General features: G+C 48.3%; 1 protein-coding gene across 1 annotated transcript in view; it reads left to right on the top strand.

The window, feature by feature from the left end:
• The window catches only part of LOC115097527 (collagen alpha-1(I) chain-like), a 251,382-nt gene that overhangs the window by 192,673 nt on the left and 44,961 nt on the right, over positions 1-13,748 (top strand). Inside the window, exons 19-20 of the mRNA XM_029613448.1 lie at positions 767-811; positions 1,920-1,965. Coding sequence (XP_029469308.1) covers positions 767-811; positions 1,920-1,965 — 91 coding nt within the window. The remainder of the gene's footprint in view (positions 1-766; positions 812-1,919; positions 1,966-13,748) is intronic.

Genomic DNA, 13,748 nt, shown 5'->3' with positions numbered 1-13,748 from the left:
CCATGAATTGTGGATTGATTTGTGGGTTATACATGTAGAGATCCATATTCAAAAGCCATTTAAAGAGATGTAACGGTTATCCATCTAAATGACTTACCTGGCTATATTTAGCCCTTATCTGGTTACATTCTAGCCGGGTAACTAGTACCTGGCTAGAATTTAGCTGGATAAGATGGGGGCGTTTTGTGGGTGGGCAGTAGGTGTTCCGGGGAGGAGCGGAATTAGCTGGTTAAGTTAATCGGCAAACCTAACTGACATACTCTGGTCGGGCAGGGCTGTCCTAAAGTTAGCAAGTTAGATATAATTGGCTAAATTTAAGATAGCCGGGTATATTCAGCAGCACGACCACGCCGCTGATTATACTCTGCTAGTTAGAGACATATGTTTATGCAGCTAACTAGCCAAGCTGCACAGTGTTGAAAATGAACCTTGTTATAAATAAATAAAGAATGGTGCTAAAAATGATTTGGGGTTTACCTGGTATACAATGCAGCACAGAGATTCAGGTTCAGATCTCTGACCCATTGCGCTCAGTTGGTCCTGGGCATGCTGAAGAGGTGGTACACTTAGGTCTAGGAAGGATAGAAGGCTGCTGTCACTTTGGCAGTCCTTTCCAGCCAAAGAGTGGCACTGAGGGTGCATCTCAAAGGAGGTACCCCTCCATTTCTCAAGACCACAAGGGATTATAGAGTCACCCAGGTATATCATCTAAGAAGTGTGGGTGAAAAAGAGAAAAAAGTGTTTTATAAAAGTGAACTTTTCACAGGGTCGGATGGGTCAGCGAGGCCTTGTTGGATTGCCGGGACCTCCGGTAAGTTAATATAATGATGATCCAAACCTTGCAGAGACTACTGCTCACTGAGATTTATTGAAGATAATTGAGATTGCTTTGTAGTGGTGGTTGGAAATTATAATCTGTTCCCCCTAATTTATGTATATATACATATATATATATATATGTACATATATATATATATATATGTACATATATATATATATATATATATATATATATATATATATATGTACATATATATATATATATATATATATGTACATATATATATATAAGCTATCTGGCCTCACAAGCCTGGATAACTTAGAAATCTAACCATTTATATTCAAACATAGCCAGTTAGGATTTTAAGTTATCCGGCTACATGTTGTCATGTAACTTTAAGCAGGTATATTCAGCTGGACATTTATCCAGTTGGATATACGGAACAAGTTATCGTGCTATCTGTAGCCAGATAATTTCTCAACTAAATGGCCAACTGAATGTTGGCCTCAATCATAATCATCTATCACTCTATTTAAAAGTCAAAACAATCAAAGAAATAAAATAACAGATAAGGCAGGTTAAATAGCATAAAAACGCATTAAACATAGGGAAAAAAAGATATCCCTCACATGCTATTTACTGTTAGCTATCGTATGCACTCACCCCCATAGCTTAAGATGAAATAAAAATACATAAACCACCTCATTTGTTAAATTTATTATAATGAACTCTTTATTCATTTTTTTATATTACCCTAATACGTTTATCATCTTACCGTGATGGCAAAGAAGTTACCAATGCTCGACTCTTCAAATTTCATTGAGGCCATCTATTCATATCTTAGTTCATTCTTCAAAATATCTCAGGAAAGGCCTGTTGAAATATTTTTTTACCTACTTTCTAAGTTTTACGAAGGATGCTTCAGATTTTATAAAATTTGGAAGGGCATGCCACATAGTTGGTCCCTGTACATAAAATAAGTGCTCCCTCAATTCATCTAGCCTAATTTGTTTGAATGCTGGAATGCAAAGTAAGTTTTAAAAGTGTGGTTAATATCTGTGTTGCATTGAAGGTTTCTCAGAAGGGGTGATGATTTATTTCTTCTGTATTCTTTTTCTCTCTCACCCTCTTATTACAGGGCGGCCCAGGGGCTCCTGGGATACAAGGTCCAGAAGGAAAGCCTGGTACACAGGTTCCCATTGTCTACTCTATTTTAATCTCCTCATTGTTTTGCTTGCTGTTATGTTTCTGGTACTGTGGGACAGTTTACTGTCTGGGAGGGGTTGGTTCCTTTGTACCCCTCCTACCCCCAGCAACAGGTTTCAGGCACCTGCTATAGAATGCTGAGCTGTGGCAGGAGGAGAAAAAGCCAACATCCTCAGCCGAGCGCTAAGGATACAGTACCTTCATCATTCTAGATCATAGCAAATGCATCTGCCAATCTGGTGCCTTCATCACCATTTCTAATGGGCGAGGGAGCATTTTTTCACTTGGTCATAGGCGCCACATTGCCTGGCTATGGTTCTGCAGACATCACTAATATGGGCTAGGGAAGCACTGCAGAAGGGGGTGAGAATCACAAAGCATCTGGTGATGTTCACTGTAACCATTGCTGATTTTCTGCCAGGTCATCTACCTGAAATGTTCCCTGTACATACCCGGATCAGTCCAGACATTAGGTTATGTCCCCCGACCAGCAGCTGGAGTCAGAGCAAAAAATTGAAAGGACCGCCCCTATAGGCTGGAGCGCCCTCCATGTCCCTTCAGTATTTTTCTCTGACTTCAGCAGATGGCAGGGGGCACCTTCGGCTCCCCAGCATTTCTTCATAACTTTTTATCCCTTAGTTTGGTGTGGAGCAATTAAATTAAAAAAAAAAAAAAAAGTAGAAAGAAAGGTTTTTATTTCGGTGTGAGCTGGCTCTCCTAGGAGACTTGCAGGCAGCCCTGATAGGTTTTTCTCCCCTTTCTTTCTAACTGGCTGTTGCGGGTAAATGCTTTCTGATTTTCTTTATTTCAGCTAGTCTTAGGGTTAATGCTGGTGGCTCCAGCCTCTTACCCTTCAGCAGCACGCCCGGGAAGCCGTTTCCCTCGGGCTGTCTGGTCCAGAGAGGCACCATTCCTCTGCCCAGCGCATTTTCCTGTCAGCTGCTGTTTTCTTCGGGGGAGAGTTTTCGTTGCTTCCCCATGCCGCGCTTGCCGCGATGCTCAGCCTGCGGGGAGTCGGGCCGACTCTCCCGCGACGGCTTGTGTGCGGACTGCCTCTCGGAGGGGAGGGACCGTCCGCTTCAGGGAGTCCTCAGATTTCGCGCGCTCCGGCGCACCCGCCCTCAAGAAGGCAGGCCTCGGCTCGCTCCTCTGAAGAGACAGCGGCCATTTTGGTTTCAGAGCTCCCTGCTCCCTCGGCTCCCGTTTCGTCGGAGAGCCCCGGGTGGGCTCTGCTTCCTCCAATTTTGATGCCTTCGAGCCCTGCCCCTGTTGCCCCCATTGAGAACCAACCTATTGGGGATCCCCCAGTGCCCCCCCCCCCCCCGGGGTCCTTTTCGGCGCAGTTCATTTTACTCATGCATTCGGCTTATCTGGCAAGTCTCTCTCAAGACTCCTCAGCGCCTCCGCCGACAAAGATGTCCAGGCTACACAATATGGGGGAGGTACCCTTTCCCTCCCACAGTCCAGGTCCCCAGCCTCCCACGGGGTCTGACCCAGCAGGGGGATTGCAGCCTTCGGTCCCCTCAAGGACAGGCTTTCCAGTGAGCTCCCGACCACCTGCAGCCCCCGCACTCTCCCGGTTGTGAGGGGTCTCGCAACCACAAAATCCAGACCCTGTCCTGCCACAGCACCCGGACCCTGATGGCTCGGACCCTCTCCCACTGTTAGAAGGGGATGACCCTCGAGTCTTAAGACTTTTCCAGTGGGATGAGGTTGATCCTCTCATCCCGCAAGTGTTAGAAGAACTGGACATTGAGGCCCCTCAGGAACCTGCAGGCCCTAGCGTGACAGGAAGGAAGGGTGACCCCTCCTGGCAGGACTTAGACCTCCCGCAAAGACCGTTCCCTTTCATCACAGACTTCTCCAGTTGTTATCCAGGGAGTGGGAAGATCCTGATGGCACTCTTCGAGTCGGCAGGGCAATGGATAAACTTTATCCTCTGCCCAAAGAATCCTTGGATCTCCTCAAGGTGCCTAGCGTGGATTCTTTGGTATCGGCAGTCACTAAAAGGACAACAATCCCGGTCACCGGGGGCATGGCTCTGAAGGACACCCAGGACCGGAAGCTGGAAGTTTATTTGAAAATAATTCTTGAAGTCGCAGCCTTAGGGGTCAGGGCAGCAGTCTGCAGCTCCCTCATGCAGCGGGCTAGGCTTCGTTGGATGCAGCAATTGCTGGGGGCTCAAGAACTTCCCCCCGACGAAGCAAGTCAAGCAGATCACCTGGAAGCGGTTATGGCTTATGGGGCTGATACCCTCTATGACCTTCTTCATGTCCTGGCCAGGACTATGGTCTCAGCTGTCTCAGTGCGTCGCCTCCTGTGGCTGCGCAATTGGTCAGCGGACTCTTCGTCCAAAGCAAAATTGGGGTCATTACCTTTCAAGGGCAAATTGCTCTTTGGGGAAGAGCTAGAACAACTCATCCAGTCCCTGGGCGAGAATAAAATTCACAAACTACCTGAAGACAGACCCCGGGGCACACGGAACTTCGGCACCTCATGTTACCGATTCAAGGGTCAGCGTCGTTTTCGGCAGGCCAGAACAGGTCTCTACAAGATCGCAATACTGGGCTCATTCCTTTCGAGGTCGTAGGCAATCCAGGGACAGTCCCTCCCAAGGGACTAACAAATCCACACAATGAAAGCTTGCCGGCCCACTCCCCCCCTCCCAGGATTGGCAGGCGGCTGTCCCTCTTCTACGAGGAGTGGGCCAAGATCACCTCAGACCTGTGGGTCCTAGATATCATAAAGCAAGGCTACGCGTTAGAGTTTGCTCGGCAGCCAAGAGACCGTTTTATCTTTTCCCCTTGTAGACAGAGGGAAAAGCAGGATGCGGTGCAGGGCACTCTGACCAGGCTCCTTGACTTGGGGGCCATTGTTCCAGTACCATTGGTGGAACGAGGCTTAGGCCACTACTCCATTTACTTCATGGTACCCAAAAAGGAAGGAGACTTCCGCCTTATCCTCGACCTCAAGATAGTCAACAAAGCTCTCAAGGTCTCACATTTCCAGATGGAAACCTTGCGCACAATAATCGCTGCGGTCCACGAAGAAGAAGTTTTAGCTTCCCTAGATTTAAAGGAGGCTTATCTGCACATTCCGATTCGCCGCTCACATCAGTGCTTCCTTCGCTTCAAGATCTTGGGACAGCATTTCCAGTTTCAAGCCCTCCCGTTTAGACTAGCGACAGCTCCCCGGACTTTCACCAAGGTGATGGTGGTTGTTGCCGCGGCTCTACGGAAAGAAGGTATCTTGGTTCATCCCTGTCTGGATGACTGGCTGATCCGTGCAAAGTACCGACATCTATGTCAGGAGGCGGTACAGCGGGTGCTTCAGCTCTTGTGCTCCCTCGGTTGGGTTATCAACCTCCGCAAGAGTCATCTGGATCCTTCCCAAACGATCGATTTTCTAGGAGCACACTTCAACACCAAGCAGGGAAAGGTGTTCCTCCATTGGGACCGGGCGTCATCTCTACTTGCCCAACTGCGCCTGTTCGTGTCATTAGCGCCGCCCACCACATGGGATTACCTTCAACTGATAGGCTTCATGGCGTCCACCATAGACTTGGTGCCGTGGGCATTCGCCCATATGCGACCGCTTCAGCAGGCATTGCTCTCGCGCTGGAAGCCGGTGTCGTGGGAGTTTCAGACTCTTCTCCTGTTGCCGATGGCCACCAGACTCAGCCTGCAATGGTGGTTCAACTGGGACCACCTCTTGAAGGGCATGGATTTGACCACCCCACAGTGGATAATAGTCACCATGGATGCAAGCCTCTCCGGATGGGGAGCGGTCTGCAAATCCCAATCGACGCAAGGATTTTGGTCACCTGTTCAGGCGACCTGGCCTATCAATCGCCTGGAGACCAGGGCTGCTAGACTGGCACTCATCCATTTTCTTCCCTTACTACAGGGGCGTGCAGTACGGATTCTCTCCGACAATGCGACGATGGTGTCTTACATAAATTGTCAAGGCGGCACCAGAAGTCATCACGTCTCCCAGGAGACCAACAAGTTGATGTTATGGGCGGAAGCCCACCTCTCTCAGCTGGCAGCCTCTCACATCGCAGGCGAAGACAATGTCCAAGTGGATTTCCTCAGTTGACAGCGCCTAGATCCAGGAGAGTGGGAACTTTCCGACGAGGCAATGCGACTCCTGATTCGTCGATGGGGTTCTCCCCACCTGGATCTCATGGCCATGCAACGGAATGCGAAGGCGGCACGTTTCTATAGCCGCCGAAGAGAACACGGCTCCGAGGGCATAGATGCCTTGGTGCTCCCATGGCCTCAGCATCTTCTCCTGTATGTGTTTCCACCTTGGCCCTTGGTGGGGAAAGGTACTCCGCTGCATAGAGCTACACCGTGGTCCAGTAATCCTGGTGGCCCTGGAATGGGTGCGCAGGCCATGGTTCGCAGATCTGATCAACCTTGCAGTGGACGGGCCTCTCAGACTGGGACATCTGCTGAACCTTCTCAGGCAAGGTCCAGTATTTTTCGACCAGGTAAGTCGCTTCTGTCTTGCGGCCTGGCTTTTGAACGGCACCGGTTAAGGTGACACGGATATCCGGATGGAGTCATCTCCACCCTCTTGCGGGCTCGTAAATCTTCCACGTCCATTGCCTATACAAGGGTTTGGAAGGTGTTCGAATCCTGGTGCCTTCCCCTCCGGATGCCTCCCTGTAATGCATCCATCGCACATATTCTGGCTTTTCTCCAGCAAGGTTTGGATAAGGGTCTGGCCTACAACTCTTTGAAGGTCCAGGTAGCGGCTCTCGGAGCCCTGGTGCCTCACTCTCAGGGTCTCCGTCTCTCTATGCATCCCGATATTGTGTGCTTTTTACAAGGCGTGAAGCATCTCCAAACTCCTCTTCATTCGGCCTGTCCATCCTGGAACCTGAATTTGGTCCTTAGGGTCATGGTGGGCCCACCGTTTGAACCCCTTAGCTCAGCCACAATCAAGGATCTGACTCTGAAGACTGTGTTTTTAGTAGCCATCGCCTCCGCACACCATGTTTCAGAGTTACAGGCCTTGTCCTGTAGGGAACCTTCTCTGCACTTCATGCCTTCTGGGGTCTCTTTGCGCACAGTACCCGCTTTCTTACCCAAAGTGGTCTCAGCTTTCCATCTCAATCAATCAGTAGAGCTTCCATTGTTTCCGTCGGATTCTTCTCTGGAACTCAGACGTCTTGATGTTAAGCGAGTTTTGCAACGTTATCTTGAGGTGACTAATCCTTTTCGGCTTACCAATCATCTTTTTGTACTTTGGAGCGGTCCCCGGAAGGGACTCCAGGCTTCCAAAACCACCATTGCCAGATGGCTAAAGGACGCTATTGCCTCGGCCTATGTTGGCACTGGGCGAACTCCTCCGGAAGGTATTAAAGCTCATTCTCTATGCGCGCAGGCGACTTCGTGGGTAGAGAGTTCTTCCGTTTCAGCACAGGAGATCTGCAGAGCAGCCACCTGGAAGTCTCTGCACACTTTTGTGCGTCATTATCGTCTTCATATTCCATCTTCAAATTTCGGATCATTTGGGGCGCGAGTTCTGCAAGCTGGGCTGTCCGGGCCCACCCTACTTAGGGAAGCTTTGGTACATCCCAATGTCTGGACTGATCCGGGTTCGTACAGGGAAAAGAAAATTATTCCTTACTTGCTAATTTTCATTCCTGTAGTACCACGGATCAGTCCAGATGCCCTCCCTTTTCTTTGGAACCGTGCCTAGCTCTTTCGCCGTGACTCTCCTTAGTCTGTTCGTCAGTTCTCTTTGCAAGTTCTCTACAGAGTTTTCTTCCAGTGTTCAAGGATAAATTTGTGATTTGTTTACTGTTCATAAGTAAGTTGCTCCATACCACGGGTTTCTGGCTCTGATATACTATATACTGAAGGGACATAGAGGGTGCTCCAGCCTATAGGGGCGGTCCTTTCAATTTTTTGCTCTGACTCCATCTGCTGGTCGGGAGACATAACCCAATGTCTGGACTGATCCGTGGTACTACAGGAACGAAAATTAGCAGGTAAGGAATAATTTTCTTTTTTGGACTGCAGCAAATTTCTTCTTTTTCATCACTGAAACCGGAGTGGAAGGTGGAGGTGGCTTCTGCAACTTCAGGAAGGGAGAAAGAAACACAGGAAAAATTGTATTGACAGAAAGTTGTACAGAAAACTCTGTGATATTTTGTTTTTCCAAAAGTGCTAAATTAAAAGTGATCCCCCACATCCCACTATAATTTTAAGACTGAATACAGAGGGGAATCACATGAGAAAATGAATTAAATAAAATAGATGCTGCAAGTACATATTCTTTAATCCAGGCAGGAAAACTAGATTCTAAGAACATAAGAAATTGCCATGCTGGGTCAGACCAAGGGTCCATCAAGCCCAACATCCTGTTTCCAACAGAGGCCAAACCGGGTTACAAGAACCTGGCAAGTACCCAAACATTAAGAAGATCCCATGTTACTGATGCTAGTAATAGCAGAGGCCATTCCCTAAGTCAGCTTGATTAATAGCAGTTAATGTACTTCTCCTCCAAGAACTTATCCAAACCTTTTTTAAACCCAGCTACACTAACTGCACTAACCACATCCTCTGGCAACAAATTCCAGAGCTTAACTGTGCGTTGAGTGAAAAAGAATTTTCCCCGATTAGCCTTAAATGTGCTACTTGCTAACTTATCCCAGATGTCTCTGTCCAGAATTTCAGGTTTTCACCTTTCACATTTACTTTGTCACTACCTCTTATTTTATTTTGACCCACTATCCTGGACATTAGTATATATATTCAGAAGATTTCCCACCCCACCCCCCTTTTCAAAGCGAAAACACCAGGGATTCTTGAAAGAAAACAACTTAACTTTACTGAATTGTGTGGAATAAACCCAAATGAAATAATAGCAACAGTGCTCTGCTTTCATATGTACAGAGATTTAAATAAATGAATTAAATAACTAATATAGTATCTGTTAAAAAATATATACAGTGTGTGTATATATATATATATATATATATATATATATATATATATAATATATATATATATAATATAGAAAACTCAGATTTTAAATAACAGAAGTCAAAATCCCATTTGGAAGAAACAAAACCCCATACTGGAAAAATTAACTATTGGAGCTCTTGTTCAGTGGTGCACTTAATAGATGGTTTATGTTGTTTTAATTGATATTAACAGTTCTCCAGTCTATAGTGAAAACTGGCTTATGGGCTTCAGGTCAGCATAGGATGGGGGAGGCTATGGTGGAGGGCGCCCCCTCCTTCACCCGAGATGCAGGATGGAGAGTCTATTACCAGCCCACCTCTCCTAGCTTCTTACCTGAACTGGCATGTCCCCATTCCACAGCAACAACTTGAAAAAATAAATACAGCATTGGTCTGTAGCTGCCCTCATGCTAAAGGCCTTGCAGGGGCCTTCCCCTCCCTCCCCCCCTTTCCCGGGCTTCCTGTGCAAGGGCTTGGCTGTGCAAACAGCGGCTGCAGGCCCTACGCTAATACATTTTTTAAAGTTGCAGCTGCTGCAGAATAGGCACACAGCCACTTTAGGTAAGCGACTGGGAGGCAGGCCCGGATCAAGGCATATAACATTAACAGCAGCACTCCGGAATTTGGCAACGGAAGCAGTTGCCTCTGTTGCCTTCGCCTAAATCCTGGCCTGACAGGTTGTACTTGTTCAAGTAATCTGTGCCTTCCTCACAGGAACTCTTACTGTTTAAACTCACAGTTCTGTAATTTACATTAATCCTTGTGTTGGCTGAGTCACTCAATCCACTGGCAATTTAACTCACTGGGGAGTCAAACCTGGCTGGACTCTGTTTCATACATTTCCCTTTCTTCTGTTCTATACCATCATTCTCTCTCTCTCTCTCTCTCTCTCTCTCTCTTTTATTTCCCTCCTGATTAGAGGCCAAGCTTGTTCTAAATATTAGTCACCATTCCGAGAGGATAAAAGACTCTGTGCTGATTGACTCTCATACTGTCTTGCTTTTGAATACCTTTTTTAGCACGGCTTTCTCTTATAGTCCATAGCTATCGCCTTTAAAGTGACTGTAAATAGGAACATGCTGATTTTCAAAGTCCAGTGTCCTTAACTTTTGGATTCTTAACGCCAAGGGAAAAACAGCATATCCAGGCAGATGTAGGGCTATGAAAGAATCTGGCAAAAACTTCGACAGTTTTCTGCAAGAAATATTGAATCAGCAGTTAGAATAGCGAAAATGATAATTTTATCATAATGTTACATTTTATTTCTGATTTGCATTTTACTTTTGAAAATAAATGTTCCCTGTACGTACCCGGATCAGTCCAGACAGTGGGTTATGTCCCCCTTCCAGCAGGAGGAGTCAGAGCAAAACTCGAAGGCTGGCCTCTTATAAGCTGGAGCGCCCTCTCTGTCCCTTCAGTATTAGAGATGTGCAATCATTTATCACGTGGGTCGGGGGCCCCGAACCCCGAAAAGGATTTTTCCCAACCTTCGGGGAAAATCCGTTTTTCGGGTTTGTACGGGGAGAGGGGCACATTTTTTTTAAAATTAAAAACCACCCCAAGCATTAAGATTAACTATAATACAACCCCCCCCCCCCATCCCGATCCCTCCCCAAGACTTACTAACATCCCTGGTGGTTCAGCGGGGTCCTGGGAGCCATTTGTCCCTCCGTGCCCTGCGTGCCAGCCTCGCTCAAAATGGTACCGATAGCCTCTGAACTACTATGTCACAGGGGCTACCGGTGCCATTGGTCAGCCCCTGTCACATGGCTATAGGCGCCATTGGTCGGTTGCTCCTACCATGTGACAGGGGCTGACCAATGGCACTGGTAGCCCTTGTGACATAGTATGGGCAAAGGCTATCGACGCCATTTTGATTACTGGCAGCCGACGGCCTGAGGGCAGGAGATCGCTCTAGGACCCCTGCTGGACCCCCAGGGACTTTTGGCCAGCTTGGGGGGGCCTCCTGACCCCCCCAAGACTTGCCAAAAGTCCCTGGGGGTCCAGCAGGGGTCCCAGAGCGATTTTGTTGTCGGCTGCCAGTAATCAAAATGGCGCCGATAGCCTTTGCCCATACTATGTCACAGGGGCTACCGGCGCCATTGTCAGCCCCTGTCACATGGTAGGAGCACAAGATGGCGCCGATGGCCATGTGACAGGGGCTGATCAATGATGCCAGTAGCCCCTGTGATATAGTAGTTCAGAGGCTATTGGCACCATTTTGAGTGAGGCTGTCATGCCGGGCACGGAGGGACAAATGGCTCACGGAACCCTGCTGGACCACCAGGGATGTTAATAAGTCTTGGGGAGGGATTGTATGTAATGTATTAAAATGAATTTAAATGCTTGGGGTGGGGTTTTTTTAGCTTCATTTCCCCGTGTCATTTTTTGGGCCGGTTTCAGTTTTCCGTGTTTAGGTTTTTTTTGGTTTTCAAAAAAACTAAATGAGAAAAACCGAACTTTACCACGAAGTGTCCGAGTCAAAAAATGACTCGGTAGAAAAGAACGAAGCACATCTCTATTCATTATTTCTCTGACTCCAGCAGGTGAAAGGCAGCAGTCCCTTTGGTCCTCCATCTAGCTTACAAAGGGGAACTTTTCTTTTTTCCTTCTTATTTCTCTTGAAGTATTTCTGTTTTTGGATCGATCTCTTTAATTAAAAAAAAAAAAAAATAGAGAACTTTATAACAAATTTTACTCTCAGCAAATTCTCAGTGGTTCTTTTCTTTTTGGGGATAAGTGCTGTTCCTTTTTATTACTTTCAGGTCCAGCTTTTTTCTTCTGGAGGGAGTTCAGGGGTGCACGCTGGTGGTCCAGCCTCTCCCCTGCCTCAACAACATAGTGCCCTGCCCTGAGAGGTCGTTGCCTCGGGGCAGTGTTTCCAGAGAAGCGTTATTCCTCTGGTTTCTCAGGCTTCTAAGCCTTGTCGTTGCTCTGCTAGCGGACGCCTGCTTCCCGCTACAGTCAGCCTGCAACAGCCATGCCGTGCCCGTCTCATTGCTGCGCCTGTGGTGAGCCGGGTTCACGACTCTCCAGGGAGGGTATTTGCGTGAGATGTCTCCCCGGCGGGGAGGGTTTCTCACGAGCGGCTGGGCGGCTTCATTCGCTATGAATAAGCTCTACCCTCTACCTGAAGAGTACCTGGAGCTCCTGAGGGTCCCTAAAGTGGACGCGTCTGTGTCGGCGGTTACAAAATGCACCACAATTCCAGTTACTGGCGGAACGGCCCTAAAGGATCTGCAGGACCGTAAATTGGAAGTCTACTTCAAACAGATTTTTGAGGTGTCTGCTCTGGGGGTCCGGGCTGCCATCTGCAGCTCTCTCATGCAGCGTGCAGGGCTTCATTGGCTACAGCAACTGCTCAGTGCCCAGGATTTGCCGCACGAGGAAGCTCAACAGGCTGAGCGCCTGGAAGCAGTCATGGCGTATGGGGCGGATGCTCTTTATGACCTCCTTTGAGTCCTTGTCAGGTCCATGGTTTCAGTGGTCTCAGCCAGGCAGCTCCTTTGGCTTCGCAACTGGTTGGCGGATTCATCTTCCAAGGCACAATTGGGATCGCTTCCTTTTAAAGGAAAATTGCTTTCCAGCAAGGACTTGGAACAGTTCATCAAGTCACTCCGGGAGAACAAAGTCCATAAGCTGCCAGAAGATCGGTCAAGGACCTTTTGGGCCTTCAGCTCTTCTAGATCTCACTTCCGTGGGCAACGACGGTTTCGTTAGACCAGGCCTCCAGCACAAAGGCCACCTTCCTCACGCTCTCAGTCCTGGTCTCATCCCTTTCGTGCCCGGAGAGCAGTTCAAGACAACCTCCCCCACGGGGCTTCTGCCAAGTCTTCCCAATGAAGGCTTGCTGACCCACTCTTCCATTCCCAGGATAGGCGGCCGCCTGTCTTTCTTCTATGAGGAGTGGGTCAAGATCACCTCAGATCAATGGGTCTTAGACATTCTACGACACGGCTATGCTTTGGAGTTTGCTCGACCCCTAAGGGACAGGTTCCTCTTCTCCCCCTGCGGAAGCCTTCAGAAGCAGGCCATGGTCCAACAAATGCTCGACCACCTCTTGGCCCTCGGGGCCATCCTCCCGGTGCCACCGAGGGAACAAGGATTAGGTCATTATTCTGTCTACTTCATGGTTCCCAAGAAAGAAGGCTCCTTTCGTCCCATCCTGGACCTCAAACTGGTCAACCATGCTCTTAAGGTGCCTCACTTTTGTATGGAGACCTTACGGTCAGTCGTGGTGGTGGTACACCGCGGGGAGTTCCTGGCCTCCTTGGACCTGATGGAGTGTATCTCCACATCCCCATCTTGAAAGCACATCAACGCTTCCTGCGTTTCAAGGTCCTCGGCCAGCATTTGCAGTTCCAGGCCTTACCGTTCGGGTTGGCGATGGCTCCCCACACCTTCACCAAGATCATGGTAGTGGTGGCAGCTGCTCTATGCCAGGAAGGAATCTTAGTCCATCCCTACCTGGATAACTGGCTTATTCGGGCGAAGTCAAAAGAACTGTGTTTTCAAGCATTGGAATGAGTCTTGCACTTTCTCCGCCCCCTCACTGGGTCATAAATTTCCCCAAAAGCAACCTTACTCCTTCTCAGACCTAGACTTCTTAGAAGCACGCTTCGATACCGATGCCGGGAAAGTCTTCGTGCGCCAGGATCGGGCTCAGTCTCTTGTAATGCAGGTCCAGCACTTCCGGAGGATCCAACTTCCCACGGTGTGGGATTACCTCCAAGTCCTAGGCACTATGGCTTCTACTATAGATTTAGTGCCGTGGGCTTT

This window comes from Rhinatrema bivittatum, chromosome 8 (genome assembly GCF_901001135.1).
Source record: "Rhinatrema bivittatum chromosome 8, aRhiBiv1.1, whole genome shotgun sequence".
NCBI classification, from domain to species: domain Eukaryota; kingdom Metazoa; phylum Chordata; class Amphibia; order Gymnophiona; family Rhinatrematidae; genus Rhinatrema; species Rhinatrema bivittatum.
This window is presented reverse-complemented; position numbering and strand designations above follow the sequence as displayed.